This window comes from Cricetulus griseus (assembly GCF_003668045.3).
Source record: "Cricetulus griseus strain 17A/GY chromosome 1 unlocalized genomic scaffold, alternate assembly CriGri-PICRH-1.0 chr1_1, whole genome shotgun sequence".
Lineage (NCBI taxonomy): Eukaryota > Metazoa > Chordata > Mammalia > Rodentia > Cricetidae > Cricetulus > Cricetulus griseus.
Genome location: NW_023276807.1, coordinates 104384274 through 104404899, shown reverse-complemented (window position 1 = coordinate 104404899; position 20626 = coordinate 104384274). Strand labels below are relative to the sequence as shown.

Here is a 20626-nt window from a genome sequence, read left to right as displayed (position 1 = left end):
CACACAGATCCTGCTGTCTGTCCTAAGTGCCAGTAAGGTTAGTGGACACATAGCCTCATTGGTTCTTGCGACAAGTTGGTAGTCAAAAAGAGAGAGAGAGTCCTGCCCTCACCTGCCCGTGCCTTCTGGTTTTAGTCCCCAGAACTCTAGAACATACTGTCATCTTTACATCGCTTGCTACTCCTCACTCTTGGAAACCTTTAAGCCTTCCACAGAGGAGGTCCAGCAGGGCCTCCCTGTCAAGAGGAGAGTAAAATTTAGGACCATAGACACCGAAGGTGGCGCCATCCTGCACCACCCACCTACCCCTGGGCAGCCTTCCCACGTCTCTAGTCAGCTTTAAGAGGGAAGCACCCACTCACTCAGGCCTGCTACCAGGAGAGTCTCTGCCCAGCGACCACACAGCAGCGAGTCCATCCAGAAAACGTCCCTTTTTATTCCATATGCAAAGAAGTAGATTCATCACAGAAAAAAAAAAAAAAAGTCTTCGCCAAGCCAAGAGAACCAAGGCTGCCTAAGAGAGTAGCCCTCTTCCGAAGAGAGGCCCAAGATGGGATGTTCCAAGGCCGTGGCTCTCTGCGCTGTCCCTTGGAAGGGGACCCTGCTGTCTATGTTCCTGTGAGGTCCCGAGAAGAAGACAGTTTTAGTTAGGGACAGGGTGCCTCGGGGACAGTCACCGTGCAGTTTCTTGGCCAACCCGTTCCAGGTGTCCATTTGCTGCCGAGGAGCCCGTAACTTCTCAGCACTTGGTGCAGGTGAGAGCGGTTGCATCGTCATTGCCGCTTTCCTTCGAGCCGGGCTCCAGCCCTGCAGCTATCTGCGAGTCCTCGCTGCCGCCGTCCGGTACACTCTGGAGCCGCTGCCCACAGAGACCGCAGTCCGAGGGTCTGCGAGGCGCGCCTGCATTGAGGGTGCGGGCTCACACCAGCCCCGGCATCTGCGCGCGCAGGAAGGGCACCGAGGCGGCGGCGGGGAAGGCGGCCAGCGGGTAAGCCAGCGCGCCGGAGAAACCAAGCAGCGGTGGCGGCGGCGCGGGTGCTGGCGCGGCCAGCGGGAAGGGCAGCGCGGGTCCCGCTGCGGCCGGGGGACTCTCGTGATAGAGCACCGGCACGCGGACCAGACGCTGTGCGCTCGGCGGGGACAAACTCGCCGCTTCCAGCTCCGCCGCCAGCTGCCGCTTCCACTTGTTGCGACGGTTCTGGAACCAGATCTTGACCTGCGTCTCAGTGAGCTGCAGCGAGGCGGCGAGGCCTGCGCGTTCCGCGCTGCTCAGGTATCGCTTCAGGTCGAAAGTGGACTCGAGCTGGAAGACCTGGCTGCGCGAGAAGACCGTGCGCGTCTTCTTCTTGCGGCCGCCGCGCGCCTCCCCAGCCGCAGCCGCAGCTGCCGCCGGGGCCTCGGCAAGCTCTGCCGCCTCCTCCCCTCCAGCCGCTGGGCCCTGTGTCGTCTCCTCCCGCGGCAAGGCTCCCGGCCCGGGGCACCGCGGCCAAGAGCTCTCCTCGCCGGTCTCTGGAGAGTCCCGGTCGCTTGCTGCAGGGGAGAAATGGGCATAGTGGTAGGTTCTAAGGGATGCCTAGAAGGAGTCACTGAGACAGGATTCCTCCCACCTTCAAATCCTCCACAGCCACAAGGCCACAGGCTGGGGTAGGGGCATCTAACACTGGGGGTTGGGGGAGTGGTAGAGGCATAAGGTGAAGCCCAAGACCAGGGCAAATACGTGGCAGCATACACCCAGAGGAGGCCAGAGAGAGAAAGAAAGAAAAAGGCTAACTCAAAAGGCAAGCTGACCTTTGCGATTGCTCCTGGTTCAGCTGTACCCCAGGCCTCCCACAATCGCACGAAGGACAAAAGAACCGAGGTCCTTCTGAGTTATGTACACACAGAGACTGACACACAACCTGGCAGCTAGGGGCCAAGGCTTCCCCATCACTCACGGTGGGAAGGGGGAAGACAGACACCAGGGAAACGACACTTAGGAGAAACACATCCCCAAAAACTCCACTGGAGTGACAGTGGCACAACCCTGACCCAGACATTCTCAGAGGCAGGCCCTCCGCAGCAGCAAACTCACTCCAGGAGAGCACAGAGGAAGGCTATTCTGGGGCCCACAATATCCTACCCTGCCCCAAGCATCTCCCACACTTGTTTGGGGGCTCCTTTCCCAGAGAATCTCTGGACTCATGGCCCAAGTACCAAGCTCATTGCTGGCAAGGGAGTCACCAGGTTTTAGAAGTTCATGGGGCCCCTGGTGCTCCTCTAGACTTCCGGGCCCATGGAGCCTGTCCTTCTGACTTATAAGTCAAGGAGGGTTTGGGCCCAGGTTATACCTCAGCATGGTGGGCTTGTGTGTATGGCTAAACTGCCTGGTGTCCTTGGAAGAAGCATGCTGATCCCACTTGTGCCCCTGCTCAGCCTCCATGTTCAGTGCTCTCTCAGTGCCCACTACTAAGTCACATAGCAGGATGGTATGTATGCAGCCAGACCTAGGGACTTACTGCATCCACACAAGATACCCTGAGTCCCTATACTCACAGAGATCCACATAATGCCCGAAGTGCTAATCTGACTCACCTGTCCTGATAGGAATAGGGAATGCAAACCCGCATGGTACGAAATAAGGAGGAGCCACCTTTGGGGACACTTGGCTGCAGGTGAGGATGGCCTAACTAGAGGGGGGATTAAAATGCATCTTGCAAGAGTCTCATCATTGGATTTCAGAAAATTACAGGGCCCTATTTATAAGTTTCTGTAAAGAAGGCAGGCATCCCAGACCTGGGCTGGGAGACCTGTCCTTCTGCTCCATGCCAGGAAGGTGGTAGTATTTAAGAGTGGCCCCAGTCCACTTACTACCCCAAAGCTCCCGGACCTACACAAATGGCTCCCAGAGCTTCAATGGGCAAAGTCTTTAGCCATGTAGAAGTCCGTATGTTTAGAGGCAGGCTGGCAAAGAGGGGCTGGGGTGGGGGAGGTTGAAATATCTTTCCTGTCTTCTTGAAGGTTGTTCTCTAAAGGGCAGGCCCTAAGAGAGGTAAGGACCCTCTGGAGAAAGACAGAGGCAGAGTCAGGATGTCCATGCCAGAGGGGTAAGTGGTTTCTGGTACTGAGAAGCCCCCACCCCTATTCTCTGAGCCCTCTACAGGAAACAAAGGCCAAGGCGGGGGTGGGGATGGGGGAGGGGCAAGAATTGAAGAGGGGTGGAATGGACCCTTCAGAGTGGACTCCCACCAGTCTCAGCCCTGGTGCCTGGGAAGACCCAAAGGGAGGCCCTGGCTCAGCCTGTACTCTTACTGCAGCCAGTAGAGCACAAGATACTTAGGGGGTCACAGTTGCTATAGAAGAAGGCCTCCCAACCAGCCCCCATAACTATGAAATCTCTGCTCAGTCCCCCTTTTATTTATTTTAGTGCTTGACCCCAAGGTCTTCCCCTCCTCTGCTTCCTTCCTCTCCCATCATTTCCCTTTCATCTTCACCCTGTCTCTCAATATACCCCCTTTAACTCTCTTGTCTTCCCGCGGCCTGTTTCACTAACCTCTCTCCTGTCTGCAATTTCGCGTTTTCCGGCCTTAACCCGCACCTTAGTACCTCCACGCATGGACCGCCATCCTTGGTCTCCAAAAACTGCCCAAGATGGCTTTCCAAGGGGGTCTCATACTACCCAGACCCCAGTACACAGAAGATTACAGGCTCACCAAATCCGAAGTCACCAAAAGAATGCGCAGGGAGGAATCAGGGCCCTGCGCATTGCCCATTCCTTTCCGCACCCTCACTTACTGTCAGGACTCAGACCACCTCCGTAGCCACCGTGGGCCCGTGGGTACCACCGCGTTGTGCCTCCGCAGCCAAGCGCAAAGGGCGGCCCGGGCCCGGGAGGTGGCCGGGGCCCTAGGCCCAGCGCCCGAGCCCTTGCCTCCCCGCCCAGCCCGCTGCTCGAGCGTAGCTGTCGCCGCCTCTGTAGCCGTCGCCGCCGCGCCTGCTCTGGATCCTCATCCTCCGGGTCATCGTCGTCTTCCTCCTCCTCGCGGACGCCATCGCCCTGGGCTGAGCGCCCCGCGCCCTTGGCCTCGGCTGCCAGCAGGTTCTCGATGAGGAAGGAGGAGGCGCGGGCTGGCGTGGCGCGCCCGGGTTCGGTCAGCTCATCCGGCATCGCGGCCACGGGCCGGTCGGGCAATGGTGGGATCCTGGGGGTCCCAGGTGCCCTGGGGCGCAGCCGCTTCCCGACCTCGCCGGGATCGTGGCGAGCGGCTGCCCAGCGCACGCGCGGGCGGGCCCTGGAGAGCCGCTGCCACGATCGCGGGCGTCGGGCTCCACGAGGCGGGCGTCGGCTTCTGTGCCGCGATAGGCTGGGTTGGAGCGGGTGCGTGCGGACAGCGTTCCCGCAGCTGCCTCGCTTGCCTTTCTCGTAGCGGTTCAGGTCGCCGCCCCAGCCGGCCTCACGGGGGGCGGGGAGGGGGGCGGGGCAGGGGGCGGGGCGGCGCGGACTTCGCTGGCTCAGACCCAAGGACCCGCCGGGTCCCAGAGAGAAGCCACAGCCGGAGACGGGCCCTGCACGCAGGCGGCAGCGCGGCCCAGGGCAGGCGGCCCGGTGGTCGCGCGGGGACGACCCTGCGTGATGCATTCCGGCGGCCCCCCCACCCGCACCCGCGCCGGGGAGGGGGGAGAAGGGCGGGTCCTTGGCTGAGAGGCCGACCATTGGCTACAGGGTCGCTGAGAGGACCAGGTTGGCCAATCGTGTCGGAGGAGAGCCAGGAGGAGAGCCAGTACTCACCCGCTCGCTGAGAGCGTGTCGGAACCCGCAGAACGCACGGTTTGTGCGTGAGTCCGTGTGACTGTGTATTCACAACGCGTGTAAGAACTGCAGCCGGTTGGATCGCAATCTCACTTTTTAAAAAGCCCGGTGCGTGTAATTAAAAAAGGGAACTCCCAAAGCAAGGTTGTAGAAATGCGACATATTTTAACACTGATGCATAACGAAATATGCTTTCCGTGCCATCGCGGTGCGATGGAATGTTCGTTTCCAAGGTTCAGTCTCTATGTGTAAAGAGACCCAAACCCGAAGGGCCCAGCTCTTGCCTCCTGGTAACAGGCTGGCTGAGAGCCTGTTACCTCCGCGCTGGCTCCTCCATTCCTGGCTCGATCTTTTTCAGGCCGGTGAGAACTTCAGGCCAGCCACTGTGAGGGTCTGAAGGTCGTGCGGGGCAGTCCCTCCTCCTGTCTCTGTTTCTTGCCCTGCCCAGCGTCAGTTGTCTTTTCCCACTTCAGGAGAAAGGCCGTAAAGGGTAATCCAGACTTCGCTGAGGCCGGCGGAGCTGTGACCCACTTTCCACGCGAGCAGGGGACAGCCGAGTCACTAAGGGGAGCGCTTCACTGGACACGGGTTATCACGGAATGGCGCATCCAGCAGTTCAGTGCGGCTCCACAGCCAGTGCCTAATAAAGCGTGTTCCACATTCCAGGAAGGAGATTGCAGGCGCCCACGTTTCCGCCTGCTTTACTCAATCTTCAAAACGAGCGCTATTTTCGAAAGGGGGAAACTGATAAGAGAGTCCCTCCCCTCCCATGGTAAGTGGCTCTCGAGGCTTGGAGTCCAGAGCTTGCCTTGAATGGGAGGCAGGGTGAGCAACCAGGCTGTGGAAACATTGGGGCCTGCACCCTACCGGCCTGGGTGTGTCTTCTTGGTAGCTGCTGAGAAGGATTTCTGGCTGGAAACCTGGGTGGGAGGTGGGCTAGAACTCGATTTCGGTCCCATATTCTGCAAGGCAAGAAGGATCTGTGGCAAGCAGCCATATCTCATAGAAGAGGGCTCTGGTCCAAAGTTAGGTGTCTCTGAGAAGAATCTACTCCGTTGTGCGAGCGAACGCGACTTTTTTGGTGTCTAGGCTCAGAAAGACTCAGGACCTGGGTAGAGGGAAGGAGAGAGAAATTAGCACCCAAATTCGTTTGTAGGAGTCAGGCATAAACCTGGACCAATGGGAGTTGTTTTTAACGGATGAAGAGAGTGGGACCAGAGTGGCTGTGGGAAGAACCACCCAAAGTATGAAAGTTTCAGGCTCCCCTGTGAGCAGTACCTTCCGCCCTGTAAAACCGCAAGCCTGTTGAGTGGGTTGTGGCTTTCATTTCTCTGCGCACTGTCTGGGTGGGGGAGCCAGGCCAGGCTTCTTCGGAGTCTGGGTTGTAATTCCCTCTGCTCTAGGGCTGTGTGGCCCTCGCTCCGCCTGGCGCCTTGCTGGTAAACCATGGAAAAGTGCTGCAGTAGCTTCGTGGCCTTTGAGTGGAAACCTGCCTTGCTTGATACCTGCATGCTAACAGAGCACAATGCTGCTGACCCACCACTCCCTCTGGGGATGCACTTGAGATGGGTTCCTAAACTCCAGACCAGTGAGGGGTGTGGTTAGGAGTGGGGAAAGGGCACCTACCTCTCCTGAAATGGACTTGGGAAGCACTGCCGAGAATGAGAGAATGACAGCAGCTGGAGCCTGGATCCTGCTGACTGCAAAAGGGCTAGTGGTTGCCACCCAGCAACAGGGTGTGTATGTGTCAGGAACCAGAGTGTATGTGTCAGGAACGCCCAAGCTGGCCCAATGGGTGCTCGCCCAGGTCCAGGGGCCCACAAGCTCAGCCTACAGGGAGGAGAGCAGAGAGGTAATGCTTGACTCCTTGCCTCCCAAGGTCCGCTCTGATGCCACCCAGCATCTAGGCCATAAAGGCAAGTTTGTCCCAATTTAAGGCCAGTTTGGCCAAGGAAGTGAAGCTGCCAAGCATGATCCTGATCAGCACCCAATATCCCTGGTTTCCTTTACATTCCCTGCAGAATTCTAGGGCTGGAGGACTGTCTCCTCCCCAGCCCTATATACACCCATATACATGAATGGGTGTATACACCCATTCATGTATACACACACACACACACACACACACACACACACACACACACAGAGAGAGAGAGAGAGAGAGAGAGAGAGAGAGAGAGAGAGAGAGAGAGAGCAGTTTGCCCAGGCTGTGGCTTCTCTGTCCACTTTGTCCCTGTGCCCCGCCCCCATCTCACCTCTCCTGTGTGCTGGGACCTGTCAGGAAACCTTCCAGTCAGCCTGGCCCAGAAGCTGTTCACCTAAATCTGAGCAACTGGATCTGTGAGAGTAGCCGGCTGCAGGGCCACTGCCCATTTCCCTTCAGTAAATTTTGTCATTTGGAAAAAGTTTACAAAATTCTCATTTTAAATTTAAATTTTTGCCTTATTTTTGTTTCCTTCACCCCTTACCCAACCTTATTTCTTCTCACACCACCCCCTACACAACACAGATGTCTGCTCTTAGGTTTTGATTGACAAAAACCAACACTCCATGTACACTTTCTCAGTTTCTTATTTTCAAAGCCAATCACCGGGCAGCTTGAATCCAGGACCCCTTCAGATGTCAAAATCTGCAGGTGTCCAATTAGCTCACACAGGCCTTGAGTTCTAGGTAATGCTCCTCCCTCCATCTCCCTACCCCCAGTGCTGCCATTGCCAGCCTGCACCACCATCTCTGGTTACTTCCTAAATAAAAACACACTAGCATAGGCACCCACACCTCCTGTGTGCTTCAAATGTCTCTAGATGGCTGATAGACCTAGTGAGATGTGGGTACTATGGAACCTCTATTCGGTAGCATTTGGGGATCATGATAAAAGGCCCTGTACCTGACACAGGACAGATGCAAGTTTTCCTTCAGATTGCCATTTTTGTCATTCTGGGAATAAAATCCCTTTAAACATATTTTTGGCTTTTGGTTGGTTGGATCTGAGGATGGGAGATCTGTAGGTAAAGAGGGCTGACTGCCACATATCTAAACAACCAACCCAACAATGTGGGGTTTCGTTTTGTTTTCCAGTCCCATTTTCCAGGATGTCGTGTATGCCTGGCACATCAAGCCACGCACCCAGTCCTTTCATTTCTTTCATGGAGTTGGGAGTGATAAGGAGTCATATGCAGAGCCTAAGGAGCTGTACCCTGTCCTGCTATTTCATTTTTTACCCACTATGGCCATTCCCATGCCAAAGTTCCATTACTGTGGCCAGGTAGCTTGTTTCCCAAGCCTGGCCAAAGTGCACAGACATTCACCAAATCACTCAGGACTTCATTGTGGCTTGTCTTCAATTCAGGAAGTGTGGGCTGCTGTTGGACAACCAAGTGCAGGCAAGAGGGACAGGCAGCCCCACCCAGGCAGACACATTTTCTTTCATTATCCAGAGGGATTTTTGCAGGACAAGCATCTAGTCTGGGAATCACATCCATTGCTCTGTGGAGGGAGCAGTGGTCAGTCATGGGTTCCAAGAGAGTTCAAGGGTAAGGGATCAAACAGAGGCAGTTGGAGAGGCACTTACTTTTGTTGGATAGTAAGGTGGGAGACGCTGTAATCAAGCTGAAGCAGTCACTCCCTTCCCTGCAGGGGCTGTGTCTTTTGAGGGACTAAGGTCCCTCCCTCTCCACTATTGTAGATACTGGGGTGGGCAGAACACTAGCACTTCAAAGTCACTGCAGACAGACAGCTGTGTTCTTCCCAGGCCTTACCACTTCCCAGCACTGGTTTTATCTCACTTTCCTGGTTGCTTAGGTAGGAAAGAGTTCTCTGTCCACTGACTATGAGAGAAGTGAAGCCCCGGCTGAATGAGTTAGGGAGCTAGAGTCTGGTCCTGGAAGGACAGCTGCAAGAAAAGAGAGGCCAGTGGGTCCTTTGCAGGCCAGATAAACAATATGGTTCTTAATTTGGAAAGCAACAGGGAGCCACTGAAGGTTGTTAAGCTAGAGATATAAAACTATTAAAACTGGAAGCTTAATCTGAAAGCCAAAGTGACCAAAGGAGGTGCTGCCCACTATCCCTGGCACTTGCAGTGAGGGACTGCAGCCCTTCCTGGGCTGCTGCACTCACTCCCCAAGCCTAGGCAGCTTTAGCTATAGACACCCCTGCGGCAGTGCTCTAGCTGTGTCTTCTCTCTTGGCTCATGGTGGCCGGCACTCAGATCAGAAAGTCACACAGCCTCTTCCACATCCCAGCCAGCAGAAAACAGCCTTGTCCTCAGAGTTGACAGATTTGAATCAAGATCCTGTGTCCTGGCTCACCTCAGCATCTTCAACTGAAAAGGGGACTAAAGAACCACTCACTATCCAGTGAGTAGGATTGTGGGTAGTCCATGCTGTGGACAAAACTTTGTGGTATATTAAAAACAATCTTTTTGAAAAAGATGCAATGTTGGGGAAAGGCTTTATTTTTATTTTTTTATTTTTTTGAGACTGAGTCTCACACAATCCAGGCTAGCCCCAAACTCACTATGTGGCTGAGAATGATCTTGTTCTGATGGACACCCCAACCCTCACCGGCCTCAGCTTCCCAAGTGAGGGATCATAGTCCGGTGGCACTATGGTACTAGGAACCAACTCCCTTCCTGTGTGTTAGGTAAGCTCTCTACCAGCTGAGCACTTAACTGCATTTAAGAGTCTAGTCACTTCTCACCCTGTGAAAATCTCCCTTTAAAACTGGAAAGAGGAAGGGAGTTTTCTCTGCAGTTAAGAACTTGGAGGATGGAAAAGAAAGAGAGACATGAGGAAGGGTTAGGAAAAAGGGAGGGGAGGGAATAAGAGAAAGGGGAGGTAGAAGAGGATGAGGGAGGAGGAGGGGAAGAAGAGGGAGTAGAGGAGGAGCTGGCTTGTAGAAGCTGAGATGGGCCAGGACAAGGAGCTGGGGAAAGCTGATGGGGAGGGAGCTTGAAAAAACACACAGCCCTGGGGTCCTCAGCTGCCCTATTGTGCTAACAGCTGGGTGGGTTTTGTCCTCTGCAGGACTCTACCTTCCTGGAGCTGAGTTATAGCTGGGGCAGCCTGTGAGCTCTGCAGCTCTGTTCCTCCTCTTCAGCCCCTCCATGTTCATATATGCACATGTGTAATTTGAATCTTTCCCAAGTCTTCAGAAAAGCCATGCTGCCCTGCCCAGACTCCAGGAACAAACAGTTGCCCTGCCTGCTCAAGGGAAGATCTGGGGAAGCCATGGGCAAAACACAGCAGCACTGAGACCCACCTTATCCAGGAACCTTCAGAGCCCTGCTTGTCAGAGGAGTAGATAGACCTTGATGGTCTCACCTTGTGCTCACTTTGCCTAGGCTTGCGACTGTGTCTTTTGGGGCAGGAGAACATCTGACACCAGTGAATGTTTCAAACCTACAAAAGTGGACTGAATACCATCTCCCCCAGCACCAGCTTTCCTGGCTATTCCACTGACCCATCCATTTTCCCCCTCAGCCAACTCGGCCTTTTCTAATTTCTTTCCCCCAGGAGTAGCAGGCCACAGGATAATCTGCTGTTAGAGTCTGGGCTGTCCTGCTGTTTCCCTGGAGATAGGACATTATATTAGGAACAGCTAGAAATACATGAATTTGGGTCCCAGCTCTGCCCACTGAGCAGCAGAGACTCTAACTGCCTCCCTCAGTCCCCTGCAGGTGGTCATTAGGCTTCCAGGGCTGGTGGCTGAGGTGGCTTCAGGAGTGTCAGAGGCAGTGGGCAAGAAGAGAAAAGGCTGCAAGAAGAAATCATCTGAGATGGCTGATAGACAGCCAGATGGATGGAATCTTGGCTGGGGGGCCCCCTTTCTCCTGGAACCTGCCTGGAGCTGCCTGCCTGGTCCAACTCTCTGTATCCCCATCTTTCCCCAGCTGTGGTCATTTTAACACTAGTGGGATGTCTGGTTTTAATGTGAGGAGCACCTCGAAATAGGAGCAGGTTTGGTTTCCACAATGGAGCACAGATTTCTGCTGGAGTTATCTAAATCCCAGGGGATCATTCGCCAGCTTTGGCTGCCCATGACCCTGATTGGAAGTGACTTGAGGTTGGGTAAAGAGGTTGGAACAAAGGGCTGAATGGTCATGATGCAGGAAAACTTTTCCTAAGGACTCAGAGACATGGAGCCTTCTGGAAAGCAAAGCTGGTGACGGAGCAGTGAGGCAGCCTGCAGATGTGGACAGCTCTGCCCTCCATCTTGGAGAGGATGCCTGTGGCATCTGAGCAGGGTAGGCTTGGCAAGGAGTCCTGCCATCTTGGGAGAACCTGGAGGCTTAGTGTTCATCCCCCCCGATGGCCAAGGTGGTGAAGGATTTGTTTGGAACAAGCTCCTCCCCTCAGTTTCTAACAGTTTAATGGTTTCTGGCGAATACTCGGAGTCCCACAAGGCCATGAGAGAGAAGCGATGATGTCCCAGTCATCTACTGTCTATTCATGCATTCATCCATCCATCCATGTATCCATCCATGCATCCATATGCCCTCGGGGATGGGGTTAGCACCTCATAAAATTGCTTGAAAAAGTGGGTTGACATTTCACTCTTCCACCAAATGAGGTCACTGAGAAGGTACCATCTTAGAGGCAGAGGGCAGCCATCACCAGCCCCTGAACCTGCTGGCACCCCAGTCTTCAGCTCCGGATCTGCAGAGCTGTGGAAGCAAATCTTGATTCCTTAGGAAAAACCCAGCCTGAAGTGCCTTTTCTTTCAAAAATGTAGCCTCTGAGAACTGAGACAGCATGTCTATTACTCTCTCAGTGGTGTGACAAAATACCCAAGAGAAGCAAAGTGAGGGAGACAGGTTTTGTTTTGGCTCAGGGCCTTCAAGGTTTCAGCTCATGATCGACTGGCTCCATTGATTTCAAGCTGTGGTAAGAGACTATACCACAGGAGGATGGAACAGGTGGAGCACAGAGTTCACTTCATAACAACCAATCAGGAAGCGAAGATAGAGACACGGGGGTGGGGGTGGGGGGGGTGGGGAGGGCTCAAGGCAAGACATGGCCCCCAGTTGCATACTTCCTCCAAGTAGGCTCCACTGCCAAGCTTTCCTCACCTTCCAACAGCATCATTCACTATAAATGCATAGTTCAGAGCCCCCACAATCCAGATACCCCGCAACCCCACAAAGTCTGAATTTACCAGCTGGGGTTTGAGGCTTCATCATAAGGGTCACATAAAACAATAACATAGCCCTGAAGCTACCTGAGATAAGGGCAATTGCATCATGCCTCATTTGGAAGCTGGTTATGTTCCCTTGAGAATGATTTCAGGACCTGTCAGGGACAGAAAGATATACTTAGTGAGTTCAGTCATATCGAACCTGCTCCACTAAGTCCTGGGCTAGCATTTCTGAATAGCCCACACCTGAGGAGTGATGGGGGATTGTGCTCCCAGAATTCATAGCAACCAGCACCTTGGTGACATGCTCCTCTAAGAAGATCATCACAGTACAGAGTCACCCACACACATACACACACAAAGGCCCCAGACCTGCAATGACCAGTGAGCTTCCCTCCCACCAGGGTAGAGTTCTGGGAAAAAGTGCATCAAATGTCAGGTCTCTAACCAGTATGGATCACTGTGTTTACTGTGCTCGGTGACTGATGGAGTTTTATCTCTCATCTCAACTATTCTCAGCACCTTACAAAGCAGGAATGAGTGGTTGATGGGAAGGATAGTGTGTTTTGCTCTGCAATGAAGGGGAATAACATGGGGACAATTTGTGAGATGGAGTGTGGCTCTCTCAGCCCTGAGATAGAGATGGGACAGATGGCAGCTTTAATGACTCTGGGATAAACATGTCCATAAAGAGTGTCCAAATTACCCACCATTGCCCTCTTGGGACCAGGGGAGGATGTGCTAACCCAAAACAGCTTTTTGGATCAGAACCTTCCAAACACAAACCACTGGACAGACTTTTATACTTACGAGTTAGCCTTTTCTGGAACCCTCCCACTTCTACACAATAGAGAAAGCCTTCTTCGAAATTTGATCCCCCCTCCCCTTGGAGACTTTGAGAAGCCAAAGCAGGGACCAGAGCCCATGGGTGCCACCTGCAGGAGGCTTGTGGAATTGACCCAATAGCTGCTGGGTAGACATGTGGAAATAAGCATTTCCTTGCATCCCACATTCCTTACCAGGCATGTATAGCACCATACACAAGACATCTTAAAGAGTCTCTATTGTGTAGAGACTTGAGCTCTTTCTTGGTGTAGAGCCAAAGTGAGATTCAGAAACTCCCCATTCCTACAGCACTTACTGGACTAGGGAGTTTACAGCACATCCTGAGGTGCTGGGATGCGGAGCCTAAGGCTGGCTTTAGCAGCCCAGGTGGACAGAAGGACAGGGCAGTGGAGAGGGACTGAAAGCCTTCCTGACTAGACCTCCCACCACACACCAGGAGGAAACTTCATCTTCACATTACAGCCTGCAAATTCAGACCACTTCACTTCTGCCTGTCACTTGTCACCTACTGCTCTGGACTTTGACAAGATCCATGAGTCCAAGTGGATAGTTAACCACATATCATATCCAAGTACATGCCAATGGTTACCCTATGAATAAATGAGGGGAGTTGAAAGAGCCATGTCTTCTTGCATCTAATGTATGACGGTTTTGTAGAGCAAGAGGGTGGAAGGTCCCAAGTCCCCGTGAGCTAAGATGTCCCTTTACAATTGACCAAGGGGGTTCTTATCACCACTTAGGCTTGCTTTTAAGTACAGCAGCCAGAGGCCTGTTTCAGGAAGTTTGACTTACCCTGTTTCTTGGTCTGCAATTAGAGAAAGATGCCAGCAGGGGCAGTCTCCAGGCCTTAGGTTAGTGGCTCTCAACCTTCCTCTTGCTGTGACCCTTTAATACAGTTCCTCATGTTTTGCTGACCCCCAACCATAAAGTTATCTTGTTGCTACTTCATGACTGTAATTTTGCTACTGTTATGAATTGTTATGGCTGGACTTGCCATGAGTGTCTTGCTGGACCCCAGAACATCAGCTTGGGAACTCCACAGTGAGCACAATGACAGCTGATCAGGCAGAGTGGAAGGCCGTTGGGAAGCTCAGACTTTGCCCTACATGGTTGCCCTGCAGAAAGGGCATACCAGGTCACCTGAGAGGTGGTCAGCCATACCCTTGGAGGGGGCAGAAGGGACTCATGGGAAGAACCAGCCCTAAATTGAAAAGACTCAAACAGGGATTTAACATCGGATGCCTTGACGGAATTCAACTTGGGTATAATTCCAAGTTAGGAGATTTGATCAGGATCTGAGCCTTGAGCATCATTTTTGGTCAAATTGGAGTCATGGGACTGGGGAGATACATGTCTGTCTATGTGGGATAAAGAGGGGCTCCTTTTGTCTGTGTGTAGATTGGGGGTGGGGAGAAGCTCCTTCAGGGAGTCTTTGGGGATGGCCCTGCTCATTGTCACATCTCCATCAGGATGAGGATATGAATGCCATGCCTAATCTGTGGCCTCTGTCCAGACCCTGACAGGTCCCACATGGTCCATGCTACAGGCCCACCTGTGCTCTGGCAGCTCAGGTCGCTGTACCCACCTGAAGCTACACTGACGTGGTGGACCCATAGAGGTGTTTCCTTAATGGGGGAGCCCCACCCTTCCTCAACCCTAGAGGGAGCAAGCAGAAGAAGTTGGGCCCTCCTGGAGGAGGGCAGGAGAGAATGCCACTCCTGCACTGGGTCGGGGAACTAAAACACCAGACTGGCCCAGTGCCGCAGGATAAGCAGCTTCCCCAGCCTCTGCTCCACTGACGCTTGAAAAATAGGGGATCCTTGCCCTGTACAGCTAGAGAAAAGAGGTGCCATCACGGAAGCAGAGGGAGGATGATGATGGACTGGACGGACCCCCTCAGAGTCACCCAGCAATCTGCCCCCTACCCCTGCACTTCCTACAAGCTCCAGGTTTGCAGTGTTACCAGGCCCAAGTAGGGTCCCTGGAGCTGCTTCTCATCAGCACTGGTTTCAAATTCCCACCCTGGCTGTGGGAGAGAACCAGGACCAGGACAACAGACCCAAAGCTGTTCTGAGTTTGCTTCTGTCTGTCGCCCTCCCGAGGCTGCAAGAGGCATATTCAGGGTTCCTGAAAGGAGAGGTTTCTATTAGCACCATTTTTGCTAAGGCTGAAATGGAGGCTCCTGGTGTACAAGGGCTCAAGATTTCCTGGCACACAGATGATGATGGTGTTAACCAATGGGGCGGCGCAGCGAGGGCAGAGTGAGTCATAGATGCTTTTCTACTGGAGTCCTTTAGGACAATAAACACGCCAGATATAGCTCCAGGAACTGAGTCGCATGGAGGAGAGCTCTTGGGCCAGCCCACTCTAACGAGGGAGCAAGGAGATGTAGCCTCGGACAGCCCTGGCCCCTGGGAGATTCCGGACTCTGGGGCTTCAGGCACCTGAGTTTCTTTTTCAGGTTTCTCTGAGTTTCGGTGGATGGAGGACATTTAGGCTGCTCCTCAACCCGTCTCAGTCTGCCTGCCACGTGCCTCTCCTTCCCTCCCTCCCAGAACAAGGGAGCCATCTACGGGAGACTTGGGAAGTGCCTCTTTCTCCTCCCTGCAGGACTGCCACAGTTAGTTAGCTAGCGGAGCCTGGATCATTAGATTATAGGTTCCACCCACCCTCGGAAGTCCCAGAGTTCCTTTGGCAAATTCCCAAGGATCGGCCCCAGGCTACTTGGCCGGGGCAGGAATTTGGGTCCTGTTGCTCAGAAACTTCCTCCCTTGTCCTACAGTGCAGTCTCCAGAGAGTAGACTCTACCCCAGCCCTGTGGGGGCATTAATTGTCAGGTGCTTCCAAAACAGTCATGCAGGGCTATGGGTCTGGCTCGGGCCTCAGTGCCTATGCCTCTGCCTGCCACTCTTCTGGCCAGTGATCTTGCTGCCTAGGCCAGCCTTGCTTCTCCTAGGTGCCTGCCAGGCACACCAGCCAGGACAGGGAGTGATGCCTGTACCCAGAGCCTAGACCTACACCCAGGCCTAGTAATTTCAGGGGTAGAAACCAATCTTCCACACAGGGATTTTCAGATCTTTCCCAGAAAGAATGGTTTCTCATCCTGTCATAAGAATGCAGGTCCCCTACTGGGCGGAGGTGGCACACACCTTTAATCCCAGCACTTGGGAGGCAGAGGGAGAAGGATCTCTGTGAGTTCAAGACCAGCCTGGTCTACAAGAGCTAGTTCCAGGACAGCCTCCAAAGCCACAGAGAAACCCTGTCTCGGGGGAAAAAAAAAAAAAGAAAAGAAAAGAAAAAAAGAAAAGGGCTATAGACTGTAAGATTCTAATAACAGGACATTCCAGAAAAGGCAAAACTATGGACAGAATAAAAAGATCATAGGTTGTTGGCAGTTAGGTAGGAGAGGGCAAAAACAAACTTCCATTCTATTTCATCTTGGGGTCAGGGTCGATTCTCAGCGCCCAAGGCCTCTTTGCTTCTCAGGATTTTAACAACCTCTTCCTTCAAGAAGCCACAATCCCATGGCAGCTGGAGAAAAGAGAGGATCAGCAGCTGGGAGCACTTGGGCTCCCATTTGAGCTGGCCGCCTTGGCCCTGCTCAGTCAGCTGCCAAGTACTGCAGGTACCACCCCAGCCCACTCTTTTGCAGCCAGTCCAGGTTCTGGTGCTGCCCTCAGCTCTTCTGGGCTAATGGTGCTTCTCCTGCACTTCTCCACGATGGGCTCTGAGGATCCAGGCAAATTTGGCTAGGGATTGTTTGGACAGATTACCTCCTAACTGCCCCTCCCACCCACCCCCAAACCATCCAAGTTGGTGGCATCTAGGCCCAGAGCTGGAGACCCTACTCACTGCAGAGTCAGCTACTCTACTCCAGGAGGTGACCCTGGGATTTGCCAGGTGTGGTCAAGGAGTGGGAGTTGGGGAGAGAAGGGCTTCTCAGGTCTCTGACACAACACTATCCCCTAACCTGCCTGTTTGTGCTATGGGTCTGAGCAGAGGAAGTAGCCTCTCTTGGTTTTGAAATGTGAGAAACACCCTGAAATTTGTCCCACATCCCTGTCTCAGGCAGCCAGGTCTAAGAGGTGCCCAACACTTTGTGTGGCCCAGCAGAAAATTAAAATGTGGTCCTTGTTCAAAACGAACAAAAATAATGCGGAGGAATATGGCAGCAGAAACAAGCAGGAGGAACGAGTGGGTTGGATAGCCCTGTGAGGCCTGACTCTGAGGGTCTCACCCCTGGACACTGATGCTCTGTCCTGGTGCTCTGCCCTGCTCCCTCCTGAACTAGCCTCTGCCCTGCACACTGAGGCTGTTCCTTGAAGCTGGGAACTGCTTCCTTCCTGCTGCCTGGGTAGCATGATAGCTCTCTCCCACAACCTGCAGAGGGTGCCCAGCCCTCCAGCCTGGGACCAAGAGCAAGCATTCAGGCCAGGTCAGTGAGGGAGAAACAGATTGGCCTCTGCCCAGGAAGAACCTGGGCTAACCTTGACTACCTCAGGCCAGTGCTTGCTGTGAAATCCTGTGTTCCCATTCTTGATAATAAGCCCTTTTCAGAGCTGGAGAAACAGTTACACCTCCACTTCACAACACACACACACACACACACACACACACACACACACACACACACACACACACGGTCAGGAGTTGGGGGAGAAAACCCTGTCTGCACATGTCCTGGGTTTCTGCATTAGCATGGGGATCACTTCACCACGAGGGGCCCACACTCTGGATTAGGATGTACCACACTTGGCCCTGGAGCCTCAGTTTCCCTGTCTGTATAGGGATTAACAATGGAAGCCATGGCTTTCCTCTAGCTTGGTCTGGGCAGGCACAAGTTAAAGCAGTCCTGAGAGATGGGGTCCTGGTCCCTCTGAGGAAGGGTGGGTAGGTATGTTTCTCTGGGTTCCCACTCCATGAATTGCTAGCCTGTACCCATAAGCCAACTGGGATGCACAGCTACTGAAAGGGCCTATGGGTCTGTGATGGTTCCAGAAGGCATGTTGGCAGGTCTTTGATGGTGGCATCTACTCTAACAGGTAAATAGTTCTAGAGTCTACTCAGAAGGCTGCTGTCCTTCCTGGCTCCCCAGGCTCCCCTGCTAGTTACCCTGTGACCCGGGACCACCTGTCCTGGCTACAGAAGATGGGACATTTCCTCCTGGATCATGGAGCAGCTGGGTCCACATGGTCCTCCACCAGGTGTCTGGTTCAAGGGATGGAGGTCCTGGGGACCTATGTCTGTGTATGGATTTTACTTCCCTCTTCCCACTGTGCACCTAGAGGTGGAGCTGCTGCAACAAAGAGGAACTTAAAGAAAAATTCCTGTAGTTCACTGAGTTCTCCCAATACCTGGTGTGGTAGCAGGCAGCCCCTCTTAGCTAAAGAGGAAACAAGCCCAGAGAGGTTAGGGAACCCATTTAAGACCACACAGCCACAAGAAGAGTGAAATTTGAATTCAGGACACTGAGCATCTTGGGCCACCCAGCTTCTTCACACACGTGTGTGTGTACTAATGGACATGTGATCAGTGATTAAAACGTGGAACGCTTTAAAGAAATGTCTGCCTCTGAAGATGAGAACACAAATCCATTTTCTTCATGCTTTGATTGATTTCTCTTCAAGAGCGCTTGCATTATGGAAAGCTTGGCTCTGAAGGTCAGCTGGTTTAAATAGAAGTAAGTCCGGGAAAAACACGTCAACATCACCCCAAGTTCAATGCCCTGGAAAAGCACATCTCAGGCTGCCAGTCACTTGAGGAGCAATGAGGACAGTGTTGGCTTGGCAAAGCTGAGGACTGCCCCTCACAAACCATCACTTGGGCTGTCCCTGTGGACCACCCCTCATAGACCATCCCCTGAGCTGTTCCTCTGGACCATTCTTCACAGAGCATCACTGGGCCATCCTTCTGGACTATCTCTCATAGACCATCCCCTGGACTGTCCCTGAACCATCCCCCCAAACCATCCCCTGGATATCTCTCTGGACCATCCCTCAAAGACCATCTCTCTCTGGACCATCCTTCATAGACCATCCCCTGGGCTGTTTGTCGGGATCATCTTCCATGGGCTGTGCCCTGGGTCTCAGCTCTGGGAGAGGCTGGTCCCTAGGCACTGGCTCTCCTTCCCCTTTCTTATCCCTTCCCTCCAGGAATCTTGACTGAGTACCTGTGGCTGATTTCTGGGACTAGGATAGTGAATCAGAGGCCAGGTCCTTTATTTGTTGGCCTCCTGGGTGTTAATTCACCTGCTTAACCCAGATGGCATATGAGGTCAACTCATCTTCAATTGAGTCTAAGTCCCAGAGAGGTGTGGTAACTTGCCTGAGGCTGCCCAGCAAGCAGGTAGGTCATCAGTCTGCCATTGGGATCTCCCACCAGGCCTTTCCCTCTGTGGTAGTTGGTTTTTGTCAACCTAGACATATAGGGGAAAAGTGAATCTAATTGAGAAAACTCCTCTGTAAGAATGGCCTCCAGGTAAGTCTGTGGGATATTGACTTGATTAATGATTGATTAATTATCATTAGCTCCTGTGCTGGTAGTTCTGCATGGTATAAGAACATAGGCTAAGCAAGCCACAGGGCCAGTAAGCAACACTCCTCTATGGCCTTTGTTTCAATTCCTGCCTTCAGATTCCTACCTTGAGTTCCTGCCTTGACTTCCTCTGATGATGGACTTTTAGTTGAGAGTTATAAGCAGAAATAAACCCTTTCTTCCCCAAGCTGCTTTTGGTTGTGGCATTTTATCACAGCAGTAGAAACCCTCACTAAGACACTCTTCATACTCCTCATGTTTGCAAGTCTATAGCTGGACAGAGGTGGCTCAAACCTCAATGCTTTCACACCTACAGTTTTGTTTGTTTTTGTTTCAGATTTTTATGTTTTTGCTTTTTCGAGACAGGGTTTCTCTGTGTTATGATCCGGGCTGTCCTGGAACTTGCTTTGCAGATCAGGCTGGCCTCAAACTGACAGAGATGCTCCTGCCTCTGCCTCCCAAGTACTGGCATTAAAGGCATGTGCCATCACTGCTGGCTCACACCTAGTTTTGTCCTTTGCCAACTAAGACTTCCTCTCCACCCTGGGAAGGCCATCCACTGTTAAGCCACCCTGTGAAGCATCATGGAGAACTAACCATCCTGTGTGGAGAGTCTCTGACTTCCTTGGTACAGATTCCCCTTCCATACAGATTCCTTACTCCCACTTAAAGAACCCAAGCTGGCCTGATGTTAGGGGCCTCATCCAGAGCATGAATCCAGGCAGCTGTGTTCTTGCAGACTTCCCCTTGCCTGGAAAGTGTGTGAGCAGAGTGGAATGGAGAAGAAGGAAGGAGAGAGAAGACATGTTTGCTGTGTTGTAGAACCTGGGATGACTAGGGTAGAAGGACACACAGGGCTGCCAGGAACAAGGGGCCCTTTGGTGGAAGGAAGCAGCTGTACAGGCCTGGTTAGCATTGTGAACATCACCTCCAGGGTCTTAGGTTCTGCTTTCAGTGACATAAGCCCAGTGGAAGGACTAGTGGGTGGTGTTGTGAGGAAGGCCAATAGGACCCCAGCAGTGGGGAGTCAGAGGAAAGCTTGAGTCAGGAGAATGGAATCCACTCTAAATTTCCTCCACCTCTTAGTTAATCAACCAAGGCAGATTGTCAGAGCATCTTCTGGGATCCAGCTTCCGGAGAGTTCCAGGTTCAGTTGGGTAAAGGCAGTTTGAGTGGAGTGGTCGTGAGCCACTTAGTACACAAGCCCCAGCAGAAAAACAGGAGGAGAAAGACAGGGTATGATGTGATCACACACAGGGTGCAACAGACCTATACCCGGATCTCATTTACCTGTTCCACAGCCCCAAGGGCAGCACACTTGGCAGA

At 52.9% G+C, this 20626-nt stretch overlaps 1 protein-coding gene across 1 annotated transcript; it reads right to left on the bottom strand.

Annotated features, from left to right (window-relative positions):
* Positions 1-919: 919 nt before the first annotated feature.
* LOC113832275 (homeobox protein HMX1) lies at positions 920-4144 on the bottom strand. Its single transcript, XM_027387123.2, has 2 exons — positions 3772-4144; positions 920-1530 (listed from the first exon to the last, which is right to left on the bottom strand). The coding sequence occupies exons 1-2, from the start codon at positions 4142-4144 to the stop codon at positions 920-922; spliced, it is 984 nt and encodes a 327-aa protein (XP_027242924.1).
* Positions 4145-20626: the final 16482 nt, after the last annotated feature.